The 25,965-nt window shown below is 34.8% G+C and overlaps 1 protein-coding gene across 1 annotated transcript; it reads right to left on the bottom strand.

Moving 5' to 3' along the window:
- Positions 1-23: 23 nt before the first annotated feature.
- cfap221 (cilia and flagella associated protein 221) lies at positions 24-22,141 on the bottom strand. Its single transcript, XM_053477265.1, has 25 exons — positions 22,096-22,141; positions 21,754-21,885; positions 19,977-20,077; positions 19,185-19,271; positions 19,001-19,096; positions 18,784-18,884; positions 16,360-16,463; positions 15,115-15,274; positions 14,826-14,943; positions 14,474-14,600; positions 13,585-13,693; positions 13,344-13,431; positions 13,085-13,171; positions 10,718-10,813; positions 10,321-10,427; positions 9,868-9,883; positions 8,647-8,727; positions 7,756-7,836; positions 7,236-7,343; positions 6,982-7,143; positions 6,608-6,766; positions 4,994-5,094; positions 4,406-4,501; positions 367-477; positions 24-247 (listed from the first exon to the last, which is right to left on the bottom strand). The coding sequence occupies exons 2-25, from the start codon at positions 21,881-21,883 to the stop codon at positions 133-135; spliced, it is 2,541 nt and encodes an 846-aa protein (XP_053333240.1). The 5' UTR covers positions 21,884-21,885; positions 22,096-22,141; the 3' UTR covers positions 24-132.
- Positions 22,142-25,965: the final 3,824 nt, after the last annotated feature.

Below are 25,965 nucleotides of genomic sequence, written 5' to 3'. Positions count from 1 at the left end.
ATTTAATACACAAAATAAGTTTTTATTTGATTATGTGTTTTTATTTGATCACTTGATTTATTGTTAACCCAAATTATACTACACAGAAATAAGCTATAATTGGTCACAATGATACTGTATGTCTATGGCAGATTAAAGTCTATGGCAGCTCAAAGATTTCATGAGTTTCATCCGTGCTAAGACTTTGGACCCCAGTTTGTTGGCTTGTGATTTTAAACTTGATTCCATTGGCTTTTCATGTGCTTCTCTAAGAAGTAAACAGACAAAGATATATTATTTTAGTTATATCTTTTGTTGTTTTATTCTTTTAAAGTACATACTGTAGTTTACAACTGTAAGAAAACATGCTATGATTTAATTACCCACCTGTCATCCTTAATGGAATCTTCTGTCAGTGTTTTAGATAGTGACATTTCCAAGGCATCAAACTTAGCTTGAACCATGTCAGGATTAAGACTGACTTCTAAACCTTCAGCCCTGTTGGGAGAACACACTTCTTTAAATGCATTTTTTAATGCTTGCAGTTCATCAAATCTTTTTTTTTACACACTCATCCATCACTATGGAGGCAGTCAGATACTTCCAGTTTAATAAAGAAAAATGAATGGGACATAACAAAAGTTTAGTTGACTCCTGATCAAGGCAAATTTTAAAATCACTATGTGCTGGTCACACACTTGATCTAATACTAAGACTCAGATTACATATAGAAAATATGGCCACATTTTCATATGAAATGGATCATTCAGAATTTAGGCCTCATCATAGCACAGAGACAGTACTGAAGACCAATTACTGGCCTTTATTTAAAAGAAATATGTCCACTGTACTTCAGCCCTAGGATCAGACCTACATGTAGTAAACGAAGTTTGATACAGAAATTGAACAAGATAATGATACCATAAATTGCATGAAAAAAATGATCCCATAAGGCAAAAATGCAACATGAAAAAGGTTTGTTGGAAATGTGAGGAGAGAGAGAAAATCAAAGATTAAAGTAGTCTTGTATACTGACAAACCAAACTGTTTCAGTTAGCTGTCCAATTACTTTGGAACTTGAAAATGAAGGTCTTTTGATTAAATGGCTGAAATAGTTAAATAGTTAATGCAATACTTGAAATAAAGCTGAAGATTCAATACTTCAGTCGTCTTAATTGTTTAATTTGAATTTATTTTGGTGGTATACAGAGTCAGAAATCCTGTCACTGTCTAAATTCTTTTTGACCTGACTGAACAGACATGTAACATTAATTAAATAAAATTTCTAGTATTTCTGGTAATTACTGGTTTAATTTAGATTTTGGTTGCCTTAAAAAATGAGGTATATTTCACCCAGGGTTAACATGCTGATTTATTTACACCATACAGCCGTGTACTTAAGGTCACTGGTACCAATCTCCTTGTAAGGCCCTTTAGATTCACCCCAATAGTTAAGTGAAAATTTCGTACAAAGTCACTTTCTCAAGGTATCTGTGATCATTCATATATATTTAGGCTATATATATATATATATATATATATATATATATATATATATATATATATATATATATATATAATGGCAAGCCGTAAAGGAAAATATTCATGAGAGAATCGAATGAAAACTCTCTCTCTCTCTCTCTCTCTTTATATATATATATATATATATATATATATATACTGTATAATATATTCAGACTTTTCTTTTAATATATATATGAATATATTATATGGATTCTAAATATATTGTGGCGTGGGCGGAGCGGCAGCTGACGACCATCATGCATTGTGGGGGGGGGTCAATGTGTTCACCCTGTTGGGAAAGGGTGTTTGGGTTGGTGGCTTTGGCCTGGTTTGTGTGTTAGGGTGTGTGACCTGTTGAATGTGTTCTGGTTCATGTTTAGGCTGAATTGGATTATGTTCTTGTGTGAATGTGCTGCTCATGCTATACTGTGCTGTGCAAAATAAAGTCCTCCCAGCCATTGTGTTGGGCAGCAGTTAAGCTCACTTGTCTCTCCAACATTCTTTCTGGTGGTAAAATACTACAATATTGAATGAAAATCTATATATATTGATTGAAACATAATGTTATTGAAACACAGCGCCATCTTTAGGAAGGATGAGTGAGTCAGCAAAAAACTTGGTTGATGCGGATTCCAAGTAGGGATAACTGCAGGCTGGAGCTATAGGTGTGCCAAAGGGTAGAGGGCATGTTCGAAAGAAACTGGTGGGTGAATGGAGCTTTTGCGTTGGCCAATCAGTGTGCGGAAATTTAGGGGGCGTGTCAAAAGTTAGGGGGTGTGTGTCAAAGGTAGGGGACGTGTCGAAAGGTACAGTAGGGGCGTGCCGAAAGGTTTCTCATTGGTGAAAGGAGCTTCTGCGTTGGCCATAAATGTAAAAATAAGCAGATTGAGTGTACAGGTTGGGTGGAGTACAGTCTTAAACGAAGCAGCTGTGCCTCTAAATAAAATGTTTTATTGGCTAAAATTGTGTCTGTTTACTGAATATGTGCCACTTCAAAGGTTACTAAACTGTACTCCTCCTCCTCTGTGGTGTTTTATGAACCATATTTGTCCTTATCAGGCAATGTCAAAGTCAACTTTATTTTCAATTCTGCTACATGTACAGTGCATACATATAGAGAATTGAAATTACGTTTCTCTCAACCCTTGTTACAAATAACACTGAAAAAAACTTACACAAATAACACAAACTTGGAGAGCAACAGAGGTAAGATAATTGAGTTACTGTTCTGCAAAAAGGGACAGTTTGCAACACAGAAGGCTGATATGGTGAAAAATGGAACAGTGCATTAAGAATAGTGCAAGTGTGCTTATTTTAGTTAATTAAAGTGACATTATAAAAAGCAATATAAAACAGTATAAAAAACAGTGAACAACAGTATACACAAGAATGTTTTTAGTTTTTATGCACTTTTAGTAAAACTACAGAAAAACAACTGTCAGTTCAAAACATTCTGAATGACTAATTCTGTAACTTTTTTTGGTCTTGTTTAACCAATACAAAGTTAATAGTATTTCAAAAATATAAAAATTACATTAAAATTTTATGAACAGCTTGTGGTACGATATTCTTTTAAATAATTGTAATTTGATTTTGATTATGGGTTTAATACAGTTAAGGCTAGAAGGAATACAGCTCGAGCTCTATTGGGCATGCGCACATCAATCTAACGTTTTTTTTCTCACACTATACAACAATAAAACTTTTTGTATTACAGAAAGGATTAGTTTTTGATGTGATCCAATAGGTATAACAATTCATTTCATTGTTAGTTTCAAGTTAGAGCTATATATCCCTTTTAGCCACGACCATGACTCAAATGCGTGAGGATGACGTCAGTAACCCGTGGCAACGCAGTAGAATGTTTAGAAAGGAATATTTGTAATATCGATATTTTACAGGAAAAAAATGGAATTTTAATATAGAGGATTATTGGCTGCATTACGTAAACGCATTAGAAAGAACAATAGCGTTTAATATTAGCCTTTAAACAGGCACCTTGCGTAACCAATCATAAAGACCTTTCGGCACGCCCCAACCTTTTGACACGCCCATTACTCCGATCTGCAGCTACCCCTGTCTCGCCGATTCTGAGAAATGAATAGATTTTCAACACGTTAGTGAGTGCGTGTACGGCCCAAAGTGGTGCTGTAAGTTGCACTCAATATCAGATTTCCACATTCAAATACGTTTAAACCCGCCACGAGTTATTATTTTTTCCTCCCTAATGTGTCACAGTTGCGTTAATTTGCATTGTATTTAAGCACAGCGTTTTGTCGTGAACTAGGCTATTACGGTCAGTTTCTTTGTGGCTTGCTCTAATGAATTTCGCCCCTCTGTGAATGTTCTTGGCTACGAGCTCGCCTAATTCTGTTGTTTGCACATCACATCAATTGAATACGAATCAGTGAGTCTTAACCATCTTAACTCTCGCTACCAAACATCACTTTATACAACACTAGTGTAAGTACTCGGACGTGTAAAAGAGGAGGAAATGGACTTTGGGCCGCACACTAACGTGTTGACCATCTCTTCATTTCTTAAAATCACAGCAACCAAGTTTCTCGTGGACTCGCTCATTCTTTCTAAAGATGGCGCTGTGTTTCGATGACGTCATGTTTCAATCAATATATTCAGACTTTTCATTCAATATATAGAGAGTTTTAATTTGATTCTCTCATGAATATTTTCCTGATATTTTACGGCTTGCCATAATATATATACTGTATATATATATAAATACTGTGTATATATATATATATATATATATATACACAGTATTTATATATATATACTGTATATATACTGTATATATATATATATATATATATATATATATATATATATATATATATATACTGTATGTATACTGTATATATATATATAGTTAATTATAGCTTACTTTTCAAATGAAATTTCTTCTCTCATGTTTTCAGGAAGGTCTTTCATTGATGATGGGGCTTCCAGGGGCAGCAGCAAATCACTGAAAGGATCACACCTGCATATAGAAACACATACTTAAATTCAAGTCATGATTTAGCAGAAAATGTGATTGTATGTCTCAGGTTTATCAACTTGGCCAAGTAAATTTAATAATCAGCTCAAGTGATTTTTCTTCATTTTGTTTTTTCCCATATGACATGCACATGCAAAAATACACAATAAATACACAAGACAATATATACACAGGATAGTGCACACTAACTACACAAGCCAACAGAACAATATAGGAGTTTATTATTTTAAAAAAAATTACAACTGTTTTATTCTTTTGATGGACTAGTGGCACATGTAGTTTGTATTTCTCAAAGCCAGAAGAGAGTTTAGAATGAAAGGCTTACTGAAGATTTTATGTATTATTTAATGCATGAAGGCATGCTAAGTGATTAATGTTAGAGTTGGGAGCAAAATTGGAAGTCACTGATTTTCACAGATATAATTTTTAAATTTTAGATAGCTAGTTTGTGTGCATGTTTATGCGTGTTCTTACATTCGTGGGCTCTGACTGCTTGTTTGTGCTGGAACAAAGGAAACAGTATTCAATTCCAGGCAGGAAAACTCCTTCCAAAGCATGGTCCCTTTTATAATGTCCTGCAGGGTGCATCACAAAATAAATAGATTTCTTTTTTATGTTTAATGAAGTACAGTAATATACTAACTAAAAATATTATTATATACGATAAAGCGGAGCTCATTTAATGCAAAAGCTTATATCATGAATGCAGCCAAACAGAATTGTCCACAACGCCACATATTTTATGTTACTTTAGGGTGTTAAATCAATTAAAGTAACAACATTTCCATAAAAGGTCATTTTAAAATAATACATAATAAACATTTGTCAGCTTTCCCATAATAAATATATAATTTATTTTGATCAAAATGTACATACTTTGTTAGTATATGTTGTCATTGCCATTACATTGTATTGCTACAAATTGCCCAAGTCTCTTGGAGTAGCCTTGCAAAAGTTTCTCAGTACTCTCCTGAAATCTTTGCTCATTTGTCATAACAGAAATTACAGTCAGGTTAGTTGGCTTCTGTGCTCAGATATACTTTTTTTTTTTTTTTCAGTTCAAACATATTCTATGGTCAGGACTTTGAGTTTACTGCCCTGCTGGAAGACCTACTGTACTGAAGTTCTGACCATGTTTTAACTTTTTGGTTCATGTCTTGCTCCAAGCATCCACATGATCTATTTTCCAGAGTACATCAGAGAAACGTCCTCAGAGTCCCGTTTTAAGCATTGCACCGTAAAATATTGTGGTGAAAATTCTATACTTTAAAGCTGGGATTGTTCTTATGATTTAAAAGCCTTATCCTTTGTCTTTATACAAGGCACAGATCGAAATGGCCAAAAATGTTAAAATTTTGTTTGCCTGACCAGCAACAATCTCTCCATAAGACTGGTGACCATCTGCAAAATTTAATCTGGCTGGTTAAAGGACTTAGTGTAGGGGTCCTAGTATAAGCCTGTATGCAGTGATGATGTATTTTTTTTAAATACATAGTTTTGTACCTGATGCTCGCATCTCATTCACTAGCTCCTTTTTTTGTTGAGTTGTGGTTCAGTTTAACCTTCTGGATACTACATGTAAAGTTTTGACCAACTGGGACTCTTATAATGTATAGTGAATTAAAATATATTAAGTTTATTTCTATGACAATATATATAACAATGAACGTAAAGTAAGGATATCTACTTTATTCACATTAAGGTAATTTGAAAGCAATTAACTTAATATATTTTAATTCACTATATTGAGCTGCAAAAAGAACATGAAATGTGTGAAGTTGTGAAAAACCAAGCTTGAAGACCTTCATTTATTACTATATAGACTTATAGTATATACTGTACTTTAAACTCTTGACCTGAATTGTACATAGAAATGCATATATTTTAAAAGCTAAAAACATAACAGACTGAACTAGTTTTTCTAGTGTATTATTTGGTATTTTAGCGATTTTTAAATTTTCCTAACATCTGATAATAATAATAATAATATATATATATTATTTAATAATAATAATAATAATAATAATTATATATATATATATATATATATATATTTTTTTTTTTTTTTTTTTTTTTACAGCGGCTTGCCTCTCTGTCTAAAAACTTCTTTGGAGTGCTATTGTTATGGTCTTCCACAACGTGATCACTGCAGATGATGTGTCTTGTAAGTGGACAAAGGTGGAACTCTGGGTCACTCTCCAGATATGAAGGAGTTGGTTTGAAGGCACACACACCTGGGGCAGGGTTCTGAAGTAAACAAAGGCAGTAAGCATAAGATGTTATCATGATAAACTCACCCAATAATGAGCAAAAATTAGTTAAAAGGTATGTAATATACAGTAGCTCAGTTTTGGCACTAAAGACTCATTAACATTGACAGTTAGTCAAATAGTGTTAAAATACATTAAATTCCTTTACACTGCTTAAATAGAGATAAAATAAAAATAAAGGTAAGTATTTACAAAGATCCTAAGAGGGTGGACATTTTTTGGATGTAACACATTATGAGGAGTTTTGAAACTGAGCGCAGGGTTGAGGTCTGGCTTTGCTCTCTTTTCTTCATGTGGCTGCTCCTCCTTGCAGGTATTTAAATCAGGAAACATCATCATGGGCAGGAGTTCATTCTGTAAAATGTGCAGCACAAATGTCAAACTAACAATACAAACTAAACTAGGTTAAAAGAAATATCATTATTGAATGCAACTAACTGTGTTACCTGTGCTCCTGTGCGCAACAGCCTAAGCTTTTGGTTTTGGGTACAAAAGGCTTTGGAATCGTACACGTTTACTTCCTGATAGCCCATCAACTTAAACTGCTGAGGAACCTGGTGAGGTAACCATTAATACCACAGTTTCAGGGCATATAATTTTCTTTTTCCAAGTGGTGTTACTGAATCAGCTGAGAAATAATACTCAGCTTAGAGAAAACAACATTCGTAAAAAAAAAAAAAACCTTATACTACCACACCTGGAGCCTTAAAGGCTTTCTATTTCTAAACAATCCTTCTCACTTTATAATAATACATTTCAAGATGTTTGGAGATGAAAATATATTTGTTCATGCTTCCAAGAACTGCATCTTTGAGGTCATTGCTGATGTCCTTCCTTCCTGGCACAGTTTAGACATACGCCCTCGAGACTCAAAGAATTCTCTCTAGAACTGAAGAGCACTGTTCCTTTTTTTTTCCAAAAATATGCTGTATATATGTATTTCCAAGGACAAGGACAAGGGAGTACCTTTAGATTAAAATATGGAACGGTCCAAGTCAAATCTTCTTCAATCAGCCCCACGTGAACTTTTCCAATCATCTTACTTGTCTAAAAAACAAAGAGATGAATTTTCTGTATTAATATGAAAATATGTCCCAAATTCTTAATACAACTTCTGATGCATCTGCAAATAAATATCTATAAATAAATTACATCTACTACAACATTAGTCTCATTAGTCAAAAAGACAGTTGCAATACTCTATTATTTATGAACTGTATAACATCTAGTGGCTATAAAACGTCTCCTCCATTAAATTGTAATAAATTTTGTAAAGTATAAAAAATATAAAAACCCATATATACCATTTGATTACTTTCCATCTTAATTGTAATTAAGCAACTAACAGATTTCAAATGAAAAAAGAACAGTTTTGATTTAAAGTTTTAAAGTAAAAAATTATGATTTAAAAACTAGCTGTGCATGTAATATTTTGAATTTAACATTTTTAATACAGCATTGGTTCCGGGAATCCAAAACATTAAATGTACCATGGAACATGATAAAAGCCATCATCAATGAGTGACAAAAAATGTTGCACCACATTGACATTACCAAAACATGAAGTCCTTACAAATTACACAATAGGACAAGACAATAATTGAGGTTGCCAAGATACCTATGGCAACATTATGGCTGCTGCAGGAATACACGTGTAAAAGTTTACTCCAGTTGTCCAGTATATCCAGATTTCTCCACATGTATGAGAAAAGGTGGTTGCCTCACACAATAAAAACATATACACAATCACCCCAAATCATGTGGAAAAATGTGTTATGGCCTGATGAGACAAGAGTAGAACACTTTTGCACATAATTCTGATTGTCTGATTTTCTCTATTGCTATAAAGGTACTCACAAGTTCCTCCGGGTGGTTTGGAGATGGAAAGATGGGTGATGTCAAACGCAGCAGCTTTTCTGGTAACTGATGTATTTTTTTCTCTCCAGAATCCCCTTAAACAAGAGATTTGAGACAAACATAGGGAGCGTAGTGTAAAATACGAAAATCAAGCACATTTTAGGAAAGTTTTGAAACATTTGGAATGCAACATCCCCATACACGTCTATAAAATCCTGCATTTAATTAAATTTCAATTCATTTGAATAATTCAAAGGCCTCATTATGCTTATGTAGTGTGAAAATGAATTAGCCTTCAAATAATGTACAAGTATTACAGTAAGTACAGTAAGCAAAGCAAATATGCATTAATGAATAGCTTGGCGTAATGAACTTGCTGCACTGCTTCCCAGTTTATATGCTTTACACGATTGCTATTTCAAACCCACAAAAGTGAATAAAATAAAAAAAAAAATTTAAAAAAAGACTAATAGCCACTTTAAAATATTATTTGCTATTATCTGTGATATCTTCAGCACTTGATCTACCCTCTTGTACCTATGACTGCACCACAGACATGCCATTATTCAGTACAACAGCACTCCCTCTTGAGTGATGCTGCTTAAATATATACTGTACTGTATAGATGCAGCAAAGTGCAAATAATATTACTCAATGAAACAGAGAGAAAACACTGACTAAATGTAGCAGGGTTCACTGCAAGTTTGTGTGTGTGTGTGTGTGTGTGTGTGTGTGTGTGTGTACGCACACCAGAGGTGAAAGTTCTAACTACATTTACTTTGTTACCTATTTCACTTTAGTTTTATACTCCACCACAGTTCTGCAAGGCATTGCGTTAGATAATCAGGGTGTCGTGTAATAGTTGAAGCAGTAATATCGCCACTTGCTGGCTATTATGCACAATAGCATGATTTTCCTTTTTAAATCATTTACTGTAGCAAGTTTTTGAAATCAGAGATGTTAACGATTACAAATAGCCAAGAAGCATCCCGGATACACCTTTCCCATTGACTTTATGGCTACTGTGAGCTAAGGCTTAGCACTTTTGATTCATAAATTTAATGAATTTTCTTTTACAATTGTAAACAGAGGACTTCTCCTTTTATTTGAGTAATATTTTACCTAGGATATCTCCACTTTTACTCAAGCACAGGATTTGTGTACTTTGCCCATGTGCACAGCTGCATGACATATTGTCTGAAACAGCCAATCAGAAACAACTTTCTCCACAATATTCCTTTAGCACACTGCTCTTGATTTGGGTCAGAGATAACCCACTACCTGTACTGTGCAGTTGTTTGTATCTAGCCAGGTTACAATAAATTATTAAATGAATTTATTATGCATATTTAATTAAATGTGGAAATATTGATTTTTATAATTAGTCTTTTCATATTTCTACAGTTGTATACAAAAGGATGCACACTTCGTTTTACATTACTTTTTTCATTTTTTTTGTTTCTTTCTATATTTCTGTAAACTTTCCTGCAAAAATGTTTATGTATTTACAAAAAGTAAAACTAAAAAGTGATACAGCTGTAAACATTAAACAGGAATTGCTCTACTGCTTGAACTGCCAGATGAAACACAAATTTTGGAAAACAAAAAAAAAAGTCTTCATACTGTATACTGTAGCAAAATGTTATATAAATGTCAGAATAGACAGTCAAAAACTTATTTCTCTCACCATTGTCTTTTCCTTCTCCAACTTGCAACTTTGCAATGGAACCTTTTTCTCGCAATAGAAGTAGTCTCTTATCCATACGAATACGCAGAATAATCTAAACAAATAACACGATGAGTATTTTGTGGCTTCTAATAAGCTGGTACCTTTAATAAAGATAATCTAAAAATCTCATCTGTTCCTTTGTATGGGTTACATGGTATATTTTATTAGAAATGATTTAAATGCCATACATTGCCAGCTAAAGCGAAATTAAGAGATCTATAATCCTAACCAAAATACAGTTTAAATACATTATTACTTAATACTACTGTAATCCAAAATATTACAAGCATATAAGCAATGATAAATTATAATTCCTAAATTACCAAAAATAAACTACTTTACCTTACGAACAATTTGTTGGAAGAGCCTAAGCACACGCCTTCTGACCTCCAGTTGGCCACTACCATAAATGTTGAACACAGGAGTGGAATCAGGCCACTGCAACCCAAATGACTATCATTATGTTCAGGCTTTGAAAAATGTAATGTGGAGAAGCATATCAAAATATTTGGTATAAGTTATTATTAGGATACTTTCACACGTGTTATTCTGATTGCTGAGAAAAAATATATAGGCCTATATACTTTGGGTTTATGTGCTATTTGGTTTGGTTACAAGAAAACAAAAGTTAACTTTTAAATCATAATAATCACCCAAGCACAATGAAATATTTAAGAAAATAAGTAGCTTAAAACATTTTGTGTATCACTTTCACTGTTAGATTGACCTCACTTGAGATCCAATGGAGATCCAATTCTCATTTAGCCCCGGCCCAGTTTGCAACCCGCAGATTGGCAAACAGTCAGGTTTCATAAGTGTTTAGATACAATTATAGTATTTTTGCCTCTGTACACCACCATCACCAAACTATAATGAAGGATTAACACTTTGCAGTCACTGACAACCTGAAGTCTGGGACTCGTGGACATCATCAAATGCTGTGTTTCCTGCCCTGTGCTGCGTTGCCAAGTCTTTCCTTAAGCACCTTCAGTTGCTGATTATCTGTGCATTTTTTCTTTTTCTTTAATAAGTGAAAAACTGACAGAGCATTCCATTTCTTTGCCTGGTGATTTTTTTTAGTGGCATGTTTCTGCCATTATCTATTTGTACTGTGAAGGGCTGTCTAATTAGTTTTGTAGAATTTAGCTTACTCTGAGCAAAATATGATAGCTCCAAAAACTTCAGAATTCATTCTGATACTTCCTTCAGCAGTCACATCATCAGTAAACACCAGTGACCCAGTCTCATTGGTAGCCATACACACTCATGCCATAACGTAAAGAGATCATAAACTCCAAGAGACAACTTCGGGCGATCACAACAAAACCAAACCACCTTGCCTCTGCAGATAAAGAATGTCTTGCTGGACTGAAAAAAAAACATCTCTAGAGAACTAATTTTTTTTTTTTTTTACAAAGATAAAAAAGAACTTTATCTTAACTTTATCATTATCATTGTTTGCAGTTGAACTTTTATATACTTTTATATACGCCTGTGTGTAAACCTACATATTTTTGATTTTTGGAATTGTTGATTTGAGCAGACATCCATAGACAGACATAGTTCTGTTGGATTTAAGTGCCAATGCCCAGCTCTGGCCCATGCCAATGCCCAGTGTAAATAGAGCCTCTGTATCAAAAAGCCAGACAAAAGATTTTGTTGGAGATGACTGGGACCATAACGTGGCACTCTGGAGTGGAGTGTTGGTGTTATATCAGGGAAACCCCACTAGAGGGCCATAGAGAGACTTAAGAGCTAGGTTTTGCACAGGCTCTGTCTTGCTTATTACTCTCTGTAAGTACTCCCTCCTGTTGTCTAAACTCCTGTCTTAGGTCCTGTTATTATATAATCTTTTGGTATACAGAAATTATACTTTCAGACTGATGTTTTTCGGAGTGTTTTGGATATCGTGAAGGGGTTTTCTTCACCAAAAAAGAATTCCGCAATCATTCATGACAGTTGTCTTTTGGTGCCTTTTGGCAAGGGCATAACATCGAGTTCAACATTGGGGGGTTTAGATCTCCTACAGTTACTACAATGTGCAAAAAATGGGTTGGACACAACTAAGTGTCACAGAGGGCTGGGGTTTTATTCTTTGCTTGAGATTTAATTTGCCTGAGAAGGGGAATTTTTTTTATCATGTTTTATAATAGTTATTCAGCCAGTTCAACATATATATGCTTACAATGAACATTTCTGATTATTGGTGAGTTACAACCCGACAATCACCCTGTTTAGGCAAGTTTGGACACACTTTCATGATCATTCATGATTTTTCTTTCTTTTTATTTAATTCTTTCTACATTGTAGAACAATGCTAATGGTCTGCATGAAAGCCAGTTTCATCATGGTGCTTGATGGGTTTTGCAAATGCACCTGACGATATTTTTCTAGCAAGAACACAAAATTTCACAGTTTTGAGGAAAAAAAATATTGTTCTAAAATGTAAAAAATAAATGTAGCCTTGTGTAAAACATTTGAACTATACTGTATGCCTTTTGATGTTGCTGCCCAGACTTCAGCTAGTCAGTGACTCTTAAAGCTTTTTTCAGCTTTGTTTAATAATTAAGGCTGAAAGTCTTCACATTTTGATTACTTCAACTCAAGCCTAATAAGAGGAAAAAAATACAATACAAAAATGTCCAAATACTTACAGATCTGACTTTATGTAAAAGTGGGCATTGATTTCTTTTTTTCCTCAGTAGTTACCTGTCCTGAGCAACGCACAACACGACGAGATGATAGTTTTGTAGTCTGGGCAATATTTATCTCTCTGCCACCAATGTCTTTTTTCATCTAAAACACACAAAAAAAGATGTAATCACATTGTTTAAACATAAAAACATATATATATATATATATATATATATATATATATATACAGCAGGTTAATAAAAACATAAATATTAATACATAAAAACATTTGTTACTGAACATGAACTCTGTGGTAATTGAATAAAGAAAGTACCATGTACTCAGAAGCTGCAACTTCCTGTTTCTTCAGAATCTTTATTTTCTGTTCTGCTGAGAAAAAATCATCACCTAACTGCACCTGCCTAAAGAAATGATATAAAATCCTACAAGCTCCAGTAAAACTGCATATATTGAATTCCCTCATTAAAAAAAAAAGGAAATATCAAAGAATTAGAAGTGTGTCCAAACTTTCGACTGGTGCTGTAGCCCTGTCTGTATGTCAATATTTTACATACCATTGAAGATGATTAGCTCTGTCTTTTTGAACATTTCCTTGAATTTGATTTTCAAATGCAGCCTCTTTCATCTCTCTTGTCAGGTGCGCAGTCTTGGTATGGGACATGGCTTTAATAAATTAAATACATTTAAATATTTTTTTTAATGGTAAATGCTGGTAAAAATTCAATAATAACCTCCACCTCAATAGCTGTAATGTGCCCCGTTTCTTCAGCATTAAATCACATAATTGAAATCACTTCCCCTGGTGACTATGAATGCCTGTTACCATGGTTTTTACTCTTAAACTTTTAATTAGATTTCTATGACCATTAAATTAAAAAGTCACTTTTTCTACAGCAACCATAACTTTTTCTATTTATGTGCATACAGACTGTCCTTTTGGTCTCAAGAACTGTAAATCACTAGATCACTGTGCTTACATTTCCCATCTTCAGTAATTATACTGCACAAAAGAATTCGACTGAATGCTGGACAAATATTTTCCTAGAAAAAAGTTTTTCAAAATATCTGGACTTTTGTTAATAGAATGCAAAATGTTATATTTTTTGCTAACGATTTTAATAGAGCTAAGATATTTCTGCTATTTACGTGGCCTAAAATGACCCTAGTAAGCACTCTTTCCAATCCTTCTCATTTCCATCTCACATTGTAACCTAATGTTGTCATGGCACTAGTGCAAAAACAGGTTTTATTCAATGTCAAGTAAAATATAGTAGCATACAAACAAAAACAAGCACCATACAATATATTGATGCTATTCTACATATTTCTATGGAGAAAAATAATTTCATAAAATTCTAAATACAGTAAATCTTGATTTGTGTGATGGCCTGTTCCTGTACTGTAGATATTCCGTTGAATTATGAATTTATTTCTATTACTCACCCTGTCTGAGATCCTTGTAGCTCATTTTGTCCTGGTGTTGAATCAACATTTTAGCAAGTCTAGAATGGCTGAAAATATCCACATCAGAACTCTGTGTATATGGGTCTGATTTTATCTTCTTAGTGTGCTGTAAAAAATATATATATATATATATAAGGACAATATGATTATTTCAGACTGTAAAGCTTTAAACTCAAATGAGAAAAACATTAGGTGACTCCAGTGTCTGTATATGCTATATATACATATATGCATATGTGTGTGTGTGTGTGTGTGTGTGTGTGTGTGTGTGTGTGTGTGTGTGTGTGTGTGTGTGTGTGTGTGTGTATGTTTATATATTAATACAGAATACCTTCTCCATCCTTGGTGGTGTCACTTTAACTTTTTGCTTAGGATCAACAAGATACACAACCCCTTCTGTCTGTATGTTTTTAACAGTTTCAGCATTCTTTTCTTTTTCTCTCTGTTGGCTAATACAAAGGCAGGACTATTACACTTAGTTACGAACATGATGTGACAATATTATTGCTTTCATAGTTACTGTATACAGTATGTTATGATTACATATAATCCATAATTCCAAATGTCTGCACCATAACATTAGTATGAAATATAATAAAAATTTAAAAAACTAACAGTACTTTATAATCAGATTAGGAGAGCATGATGCTGTTAATGTGCAGATGAAGGGTTTTGAGTTGAACTGAGAGATGACCAGCTGTAGAGTGATTTCAGCTGTTCCATACTGCTGTGGTGTGAATGTTACTGATAAATCTGTCTTCCCTTTTGCTGGGATGATTCCTAGTAACACAAGGAAAAGAAAATTAAAATTTTGTGTGTGTGTGTGTGTGGCATTTGTCTCAAGAGTCTCAGATTTTTAGTGTAAGAAGATACAGTACAGTAAGTAAGGAAGTTCCTACCATGCCTACCATGCCATGCACGTCATGTGCGCCAAGCGTATTCGTCATGGCTAGTGCCTACATTACAATCCTTTGGGGGCAGTGTTATAATATAGGGTACTTCATTTGTTCAGTTCTGGCTTTAGCAACATGATGTGTGCAAAAAGTGAGATCAGCTGCCTACAATATTTAAATAAACTGCTGACCAGGTTTTTCCAATCAACGCTTTTTTTCTTCAATGATGACACAAGCGTTTTCCAAGATGACAATGTGAGGATCTCGCTCAAATTCTGAAAGGGTGGTTTAGGCAGCATGAGATATTTTTTACACATGGATTGGCCAGACTTTAACCCCATTGATAATCCTTGGCATGGAGCGGGCTTTACACAGCTGTCCAACCAACACTCCCACCATCAAAACAAAATGTCATCAAAAGATTATGGATAAAAATTAATGTAACTCTGGATGAAAATAAATGCTGTAACCAAGGCAAAAGCAATGAAATATTACATTGTATGACTTTTTAGGGGTTTTTTTTGGCTGGGCAGTGTACAGTATGTGTTTGGTGTCAACTTTGAGAAAACACATTCGTGTTTCGTTTATGTGTGATTCTGAACTTTTTTGACTATTTTGTGACTATTTTGTCTTACAATATCAGATCAAGCTAATAATGGTCAAACAGTACTCCTGCCTTAAGTCTGCATTTCCTATAGCTAGGTTTCAGGCTTAATGGCAAATATCTATGTTTGTAAGGCGTGGATAATTATTAATGAATGACCTCAGACACATCTTTAAAAATGTAAACAACTTCAGAGTTATGAGATACATGCTGGTAATGTACATTCACTGAACTGAAGAACCCAAAAAATCCACTGCAGCAACTAAAGAACTCGTCTCTTTATGCTAGTAATATCCCTTGTGCTAGACATCATGCCACCATGTGGCACCATAGAGGCCTAAGAGCATTTCTTGGACAGGTGACATTACCTGACAAAGGACTTATAGTAAATGCTTCATGAGACTTCAAGCAGTACACCTGGAACTCAAAGTCTACGGGACAACTGCAACTCAGAGGAATCACACATGTGGACCTTTAAGCAAAAACACAAAAAAACATGCCTTGCAGAGTTTTAGTAGCCCACATCATCAAAACAACTACAAAAACAATAAAGACAAAAAAAGAAGTAAAAAATCTCTTCTCCCCTTAATTATTCCCCTTGAGAATACTCCATTTACGAGCTGTGTTCTGCGAACTTTTATAGTGTGTATTACTTTCATAGCTGTGAACTAGATGACCTGATATTATTTTTTTTATTCAGTGACAGTGTAGACATTGTACATTAATATATGTATAAAAATACTACACTCAACAAAAATATAAACGCAACACCTTTGTTTCTGCTCCGATTTTTCATGAGATGGACTTAAAGATTCATTCCAGATACACAATATTACCATTTCTCTCAAACATTGTTCACAAATCAGTCTAAATGTGTGATAGTGAGCACTTCCGCTTTGCTGAGATAATCCATCCAACCTCACAGGTGTGCCACATCAAGATGCTGATCTGACATCATGAGTAGTGCACAGGTGTACCTTATACTGCCCACAATAAAAGGCCACCCTGGAATGTGCAGTTTTTTGATTTATTGGGGGTCTGGGGACTCAGAACCGGTCAGTATCTGGTGCGACCACCATTTGCCTCATGCAGTGCAACACATGCAGTGCAACACACAGTGCAACATAATAGAGTTTATCAGATTGTCAATTGTGGCCTGTGGAATGTTGGTCCACTCCTCTTCAATGGCTGTGCGAAGTTGTTGGATATTAGTGGGAACTGGTACACGCTGTTGTAATCGCCGGTCAAGCAAACCCAAACATGCTCAACGGGTGACATGTCCGGTGAGTATGCTGGCCATGCAAGAACTGGGACATTTTTAGCTTCCAAGAACTGTGTACAGATCCTTGCAACATGGGGCTGTGCATTATCTTGCTGAAACATGAGGTGATGTTCATGGATGTATGGCACAACAATGGGCCTCAGGATCTCATCACGGTATCTCTGTGCATTTAAAATGCCATCAATAAAATGCACCTGTGTTCTTTGTCCATAACAGATGCCTGCCCATACCATAACCCCACCACCACCATGGGCCACTCGATCCACAACATTGACATCAGCAAAGCGCTCACCCACACGACACCACACACGCTGTCTGCCATCTGCCCTGAACAATGTAAACCGAGATTCATCCGTGAAGAGAACACCTCTCCAACGTGCCAGACGCCATCGAATGTGAGCATTTGCCCGCTTAAGTCTGTTACGGCGACGAGCTGGAGTCAGGTCAAGACCCCGATGAGGACGACGAGCATGCAGTTGAGCTTCCCTGAGACGGTTTCTGACAGTTTGTGCAGAAATTGTTTGGTTATGCAAACCAATTGTTTCAGCAGCTGTCTGAGTGGCTGGTCTCAGACGATCTTGGAGGTGAACCTGCTGGATGTGGAGGTCCTGGGCTGGTGTGGTTACACGTGGTCTGCGGTTGTGAGGCCGGTTGGATGTACTGCCATATTCTCTGAAACGCCTTTGGAGATGGCTTATGGTGGAGAAATGAACATTCAATGCACGAGCAACAGATCTGGTTGACATTCCTGCTGTCAGCATGCCAATTGCACGCTCCCTCAATGCTCAATCTGTGGCATTTTGCTGTGAGACAAAACTGCACATTCCAGGGTGGCCTTTTATTGTGGGCAGTATAAGGTACACCTGTGGGGGTCAGGGGTAGCTCAGTGGTTAAGGCATTGGACTACGGTTCGGAAGATCCCAGGTTCAAACCCCACAACCACCAAGTTGCCACTGGTGGGCCCTTGAGCGCGGCCCTTAACCCTCATCTGCTCAGATGTGTAATGAAATAAAATGTAAGTCGCTCTGGATAAGAGCGTCTGCCAAATGCCTAAATGTAAATGTAAATGCTCTACTCATGATGTCAGATCAGCATCTTGATGTGGCACACCTGTGAGGTGGGATGGATTATCTCAGCAAAGCAGAAGTGCTCACTATCACACATTTAGACTGATTTGTGAACAATGTTTGAGAGAAATGGTAATATTGTGTATCTGGAATGAATTTTAGATCTTTAAGTCCATCTCATGAAAAATCGGAGCAGAAACAAAGGTGTTGCGTTTATATTTTTGTTGAGTGTATGTTTTTTCTACTTTTTCTACTTTTGCTACTTTTAACAAGTTGTTGAGATATATATATATAAAAACTCTGGTTTACGTCAAATAAATTAACAACTGAGTTTAACTATGAGCATGCTTCAGTATACTGTACAGACCCAAAGTACCTGATGTACTTTTTGATGTAAAGATGGATGTAAACAGTGATCAGCTATTAAAAAGAAGTTCAGGTACCTTTTTCCCAGTGGCACAGGAAACAGGTTTATGTAAGGTGGAATATTAAGATCATCAATAACTGGATAAGCATGAATAGGAACCTGCAAGGTCTCTTCCCCCTAAAAACAAACAAATGTGTAGCACAATCTAAAGTCTAGGCATCCAAATATTTGTTACAATTTATTTTGTCTGTATCTAACACATCTGTAATAAAAAATCTAAACAATAGCCTGACCTTGCAATGGATCCTGATGCTGTCAAAAAAGTAACGCCACTCATCTGGACTGAAGTGCACAGTCACAGTGTGAGCAAGTCCTGGAACTAGCCGACTCTAAATATTAAGTAAAAATAAGTAAAAAAAATAATACATTCTACCACGAACCACAGGGATTAACAATGATCTTTATTTGTAACATTACCTTTTGCGTATATTCAGTTTCAAAGTACTTAGTTTGGGTAGGAAGTATGTGGATGTGGATCACCTCAGAAGAAATATTAATCAGTCTCTGGTAAAAAAAAAAAAAAACACATATATATATATATAATTAGATTAAATTTCCTAAATCACTTTTAGAACAAATTTAAAATTTGAGCTAGCTTTACAAAATCTTAAGTGTTTTTTTTCCATGAATTAGCATGCCCATAAGCCGCATGGCTGATTTGCATTTGGCCCAACAAATTTCCATAAAACTCAAAGTATACAGCGCTGGAAAAGCAGGTGGTAGTAACAGGACGTTCATGGCAACATGCAGCACACCATGGAGTATGCTACACATTAATAAGTACAGACCTGTAACTTACACATACTGTAGAAACAACGTTCACACTGTCTGAGTTATGATATCATATTCCTCTTATAAACAGTGGCTTTTTTATATTTAATATTTCTCCAGTCAATGCCCCTAATAGCAAATGTCTGCTTTTTTACATACTGTATCTCACAACATATTCACAAACTTTTAAAACTTGACAGCATAATCTTTTTGTAAATGTAAACCAACAATGAATGAAGTCAGTTAGTCGTGTCTTATGTTAATTTTCACACACTCAGTAGCAGCACTATTCAAGGATAGTTTTTTAAATGAGAGGATTTTAAGAAATACCAAATTGCTTGTTTAACAGCTTCTACAAATTAATTTATTCATATCTAACTTAAGGGCCAATAAACAGTATTTGTGTGTTGCTAAATGAATGTTGAGCACTTGACATACCACAACTTTTTTGTAATCCTTTCCCACCTCGAACCCACTAAAATGCAGCTCTGATGGTTCAGCCTCAACAACATTATTGCTCTTAACCTTGGCAAAACTCCCTGTGGAGAGAAAATATTTTTTTGTTGTTGTTGTATTTGTTTTCCTGAACAAATAAAAAAAAATCTAAGCAAATTAATATGAGCAAGATATTTAATATCACAAAAGACCCTCAGTTAAAAAGTGAAAGAATTTCTTTTATACAGCTTAAAAGTTATTCAATTAAACCAATCACAGATACTCAACAGCATAATAGAGTGAAAAAACAGTTTCACTTAACAACTATATAAACTCTTGTTTACTAATGAAAAAAACACTTTTTAAATTAAACAACAAAACTTTTTCATGATACACAAATACAGTTTATTGTGAATTGTTTTGGATGATCTTCTCTATTTAATCACTTAATTCAAATTAATGTTTTAAGTTTTTAATTAAAATGCTATAAAAAAAATTGAACCAATACAAACCAGGGAAAAAGCAGAGATCACGAAATAAACAGGCAGCATGTCGCTGAAGACTTCAACTTTTAAATATTACTTCAGATATGTGTAGGCAATTATGTAAAATATAATGCTGTGATTTCATTTGTGAATTACATAATTTAGCCTGGCAGCTAACAGATGACTGATGTATATTTTCTTTTAGAAACAGCATACCGTATAGTCAGTGATTTATATTTAACAAATAAGGTTGTTTGTTAATTGATTTTAAAGCTAATATTCTCAGTATATATACATACAGTGGGAACGGAAAGTATTCAGACTCCCTTAAATTTTTCACTCTTTATGTTGCAGCCATTTGCTAAAATCATTTAAAAAAAATTTTCCCTCATTAATGTACACACAGCACCCCATATTGACAGAGAAACACAGAACTGTTGACATTTTTGCTGATTTTTTTTTTTTTTTTTTTTTTAAGTGCACAGACATACCAAGAAGTAACTCGATTTTCAGAGGAACACCAAGAATTGACTTTCTCAGTCTGGTGGCATTTGATGTCACAAAATGCTGTGCGCATTTACATCTAAATGAAATGTAATGTTTTTTTCCACTTTACCAAAAACTTCGGGACTTCATAACCGTAATTCTGCAAGGCATTACACCCCTGTATTCGGAAACAGCTAATACCAATCCGAAACAGGAATCTAAGGCTCACTGAAACTGAGCAGTTTATAGTCACAACTTAAAAAGGTGAGGGGCTCCGTAGAGTATTTATTGTGCCAGAGAGTAAATTAAGGTAATCATTCGTTTATACAAATGGTTGTTAATCTACATGCCATGTGTTGTTTTCCAAAAAATATTAAAAAGGGTTTTTTATTGTGTGTGTGTCTTGACATTACATTAGATAAATGTATATACAAGCTGCTTTACTTTATTTAAAGTGATGTTCCCGACCACACCTCATGTACAATTTAATTTCCTTGTGTTAATATGTTGTAGCCACAACACAGTATTTAATTCCCACACCTTATTATACTATTTCATTGACACAGCTTAGTAAAATTTGTTTATTTTTTTCTCAAAGGAGCGCCGTGTGTTTCTGATTATTTTAGGTGTTTTTGAAGTGTAGCATTTGACCAGTAATTTTATGATATTACTGTATGTGAGTTCCTATTAATGTGGCTGCTCATTAAGACACATTTTATTGGACACAATTAGACTTTGATGTACTGCTGGTTTCCTAAAGTTATGTTCTGTAGCTCTGGTCCATTATCTAAAATGAATTAGACACTTACTAGTTTCCAGAAGATGATGAGGGACTTTAGTGGACCTGCGTGTTTCCTCCTGCAGCTGGCCAAGAGGGAGAGTTTTCTTTTTCTTCGCATTAACAGAGAGCCTCTTTGGAGTTTGCAGCATTACCTCCATTTCTAATCCAATATAAGGAAGTGAGAGTTAGATCCAAGACTAATCTCACTATACATATATAAAACACTGAACGCTATACGATGTTCATAATGAGGCCAATTTATTAATTAGGCTAATTAAAGCATGCGCAGCTACCCGGTTTGTTAGGTTTGTTTGCAAATATCACGCATAAAACGAATTTACTGTATTACAAAACAATGTGTTCATGTTACCTAACGGCCTGGGGGCGCTAGAGACGCGGGTTACTTCTGTTATGTTGTACGCGCGCTCGTCTTTTCCTGTGTCACAGTATCAACATCTCCGTTACCATAGCAACAAAGCAGCGGGACGTCGTCGACACTACCGGCTCAAGCTGCACGCGCCAGTAACAGTTTTCAAAATAAAAGCTTATATATATTATATAACTAAGTAATCTGAAAAAGAAACATAGTATGATGTAAACTTTATTGATTTAATATTAATAAGATTTTCATAATATTATCTAAATTTTGTGTTAAAAATATTTATATAAGTTTTTCTTTTTCCTGTAGTGTGTATACAGTTTTATGGCTGACTCTGTATATACACACACAATCTGCTGTTTTCAAGCTTTAAAAACAAAACAAAAAAACTTTCACTGGTGTGCATTTTGTGTGGTCAGTGGTGTCCTGTTGCTGCCATTGCTATGGTAGTAGAAAGGTGATAAAGTAGTGGTTAGCACTGTCGCCTTGCACCTCTCCAGGGTCAAGGGCTTTATTTCCACCTCAGTCTGTGCATGTAGATGAGATGTCACCAGTTACCAGCCTCAGAAATCACCAATACAGTAAATCTCACCTCAGATTAGAGCTGCTGTAAAGGCCTTACAAGGCATACAGGCCCGTAGCCAGGGGGGGTTCGGGTGGTTCGAACGACCCACCCCCCACTGCCAAAGGTCCAGAATTTTTTGTTATTATTTTTTTAATATATTTTTTTATTTTTTGAAACAGATTTAAATTGTTAGTCATTATTTAAAATAACACTTTATTACAAAACAATTTACAAAAAAAAAAAAACGCGACATGTGACAAGTCCGCGCAGCAACTGACGTTTTCTAAATCTGTGAGGCGGCATCCAGCAGTAAATAATATGGGTCGAAAAGAGCAGGAGAGACGGAAGGGGGAGCAGGCAGCAGCGTCATTATCACAGAATATTGAACATATGTTTAAAAAGACAGAGTAAGCAGAATAGGTCTGCTACCTCAAGATCAAATTGCTAACGCTAGTTAAGTGGTAGCTAATCGTCAACCCCACATCATTCACAGAATAGTTCTCTTGTGCCTTTTCTTGAGCAGTCTGAATGGCTATGACAAGTCTGTAACATCTTAAATAAACATTAACAGACAGGAGCCTATCTGATGGATCTGTGAATTTATTATGTTAAAAATGTTAATCCATCAAAAAAAGAAAAAAGAAAAGAAAGAACGACGAGTTCAATGCGTAAACAAACCTGCTTGAGCATGCATAGTATTAGGATTTATTAACATTTTATTTTAAATTAATAAATTATTATATTAAATTAGTAAATTTATTACATTATTTTATTAACCATAGGCGATGCTGTCTAGTGTCTATACGCGGTGTAGACAGCATTCGAATGAAGTTTATCATGAATAATTGTTAAATAAAACATAAAATAAAAGAAGCCCACAAAAAAAAAATATTCATCCCACAGTCTTGTAAGTGCATTAACTGATCGTCTTTTTCCGTAATATTTGTATATTATTATTATTATTAGATCATTATTGGTAGTATTTTTCAAAAGCATGCACATTATGATACCAGCAGACAAGATAATCCAGAACATGTCACTAAAATGCAGTATTTAAACCTCAAAATGAAATACAAAATGAGTAAATACTCAAATACAAAATGCTAAGAAAAAAGGTCCACTTTAAAAAAAAAAAAAAGAACCCCCCCTTGCACCAGGCTGGCTACGGTCCTGGCATATGTACCAGACGCATCTCAATATCAACTGATCATATGTGATTATTGCATATTTTGGGTGCTTTCCAATTTCGTTTTCCAGCTGCTGAAACAAAGACCCAACAATACAGACGAGTTAAAGACTGCTATCAAAGCAACCTGGTCTTTAATAATACCTGGTCACCTCCATGCCATGCTGCATTGATGCAGCAATTTGTCTTAAAGGAGCAATAATTAAGTATTGAGAGCATTTTTTTTTTCCAGCTGGTTGTCCTTAAAATTGATAACATATTTTTTTCTTATAACTATAGATATTTTGTAGACCATTAGCATGCAAGTGTCTGTTTCCAAATATTAGATTGTGTTCGAATGGTATGAAAAATAATTTCTGCCACCTGATTGAATTCCTTTTTACTATCTGTATGCCTTGTCTTGCTTTTTAAAGTGTCCTTATGAAATAAATAAATGTTTCCCAAAAAGCATAAAAAGGCAAGGCCATTGAACGGATAAACACAGCAGTGGATGAAAGTGCATGTTGCATATTAGATAACTCTGTATTTTGAGTGTTGTGTTTTTTTTTTCATACTTATACTGCTGATCTGGATGCAGTGCCGGTCCCAAGCCCGGATAAAATGGGAGAGTTGCGTCAGAAAGGACATTCGGCATAAACCTGTGCCGGACTGGATATTCCGCTGTGGAAACCTGCTGATTTGCTGATCTGTCTCAGTCTCAGCTTGTCATTGTTGAAGAAGCACTATGACTGTATTCACCTATCTAATCTATATATACAGTAAGTTATCCATAGCACATTTTAATAATCTGTGTGAATTGAGTGATCCATGCTCTCAGTTTGGCAATCTGTGGAGTTTATGTTTCTCCACTCAATCACACATCGTAGGCTACATAGTTTGGATTCTTTACTGCAGCATAATAATTCTGTCACTTAATAATTAATCTAAAAATTATACAATAACATTACTATATTTAAGAAATCAGTGAGATTCACATAGCTGGATATTACCATAAAAAGTGTTAATACGTTAGTAAAGTAACACTAGAGGTAGGAATATATGGACCCCAAATCTTTTCTAGAAATGTACACGTGAATTTTCTTTTTATATATATATATATATATTAAAAAAAATGTAGGCTATAATAATGTTATTAATAAAATATTTATTATAACATGTATATAATGTTTACCACCAGAAGCAAGATTCAATGGATTACTGTAGATCAGTGGTGGCTAATGGTGAAATTAGATAAAGTCTAAAGTCTATCCCAATCAATAGTTTGACAATTAAACTATTGGGGTTTAACTGTAGATTGTATACCCAAGGGCCTATGAACACTACTAGTACAGTACTACTTCTAATAATAATCCATGAACTACTCTGTTATAGCTTGCATGTTAAATTCTTGTAATTGTTAATAATATTATATTCTCATTTACTTTCTCTCTCTCTCTCTTAGACACACATACACCACACACACACAGACAGGGAGGCATTAACAATTTACATGCCTGTACTATGCTCAATAAAGGTCATGCTGCTTTTCTTCTGACCAGTAAATATAAGTAAATAGAAACAAACAAACAAAAAAAAACATACAGATCAGATATGTGTTTAATCTAATATTGACTATTGAAAATATACATAACATTATAAATAACAATAAATATAATTATACCTGGGACTGACTCCCAGTGTTGCCAACTTAGCGACTTGTCTAAAAGCAACTAGCGACAAATCTAGCAACTTTTTTCTGGTGTTACTGGAGACTTTTGGAGGCTTTGATGGGTCTGTATATAATATATATATATATATATATATATATATATAAAAATATATATATATATGTGAACAGAATGAGTACATGGATCCATCATGCCTTGTTACCACTGTGCAGGCTGGTGGTGGTGTAATGGTGTGGGGGATGTTTTTTTGGCACACTTTAGGCCCCTTAGTGCGAATTGGGCATCGTTTAAATGCCACAGGCTACCTGAGCATTGTTTCTGACCATGTCCATTCCTTTATGACCACCATGTACTCATCCTCTGATGGCTACTTCCAGCAGGATAATGTACCATGTCACAAAGCTCGAATTATTTAAAATTGGTTTCTTGAACATGACAATGAG

This window comes from Clarias gariepinus, chromosome 18 (assembly GCF_024256425.1).
Source record: "Clarias gariepinus isolate MV-2021 ecotype Netherlands chromosome 18, CGAR_prim_01v2, whole genome shotgun sequence".
NCBI classification, from domain to species: domain Eukaryota; kingdom Metazoa; phylum Chordata; class Actinopteri; order Siluriformes; family Clariidae; genus Clarias; species Clarias gariepinus.
Note: the sequence above shows the minus strand (reverse complement) of the source record. Positions and strands in the feature narration are given on the sequence as shown.

Bases quoted from the DNA above. Each gene is read 5' to 3' on its own strand.
- cfap221 (XM_053477265.1), bottom strand. From the start codon at position 21,883: ATGGAGGTAATGCTGCAAACTCCAAAGAGGCTCTCTGTTAATGCGAAG. The intron at 10,814-13,084 runs GTAACTACTGAG...TTTGGGTTGCAG, and splicing joins TTGTGCGTTGCTCAGGACAG to TGGCCTGATTCCACTCCTGT. The intron at 248-366 runs GTGGGTAATTAA...TTTACTTCTTAG, and splicing joins GATTCCATTAAGGATGACAG to AGAAGCACATGAAAAGCCAA.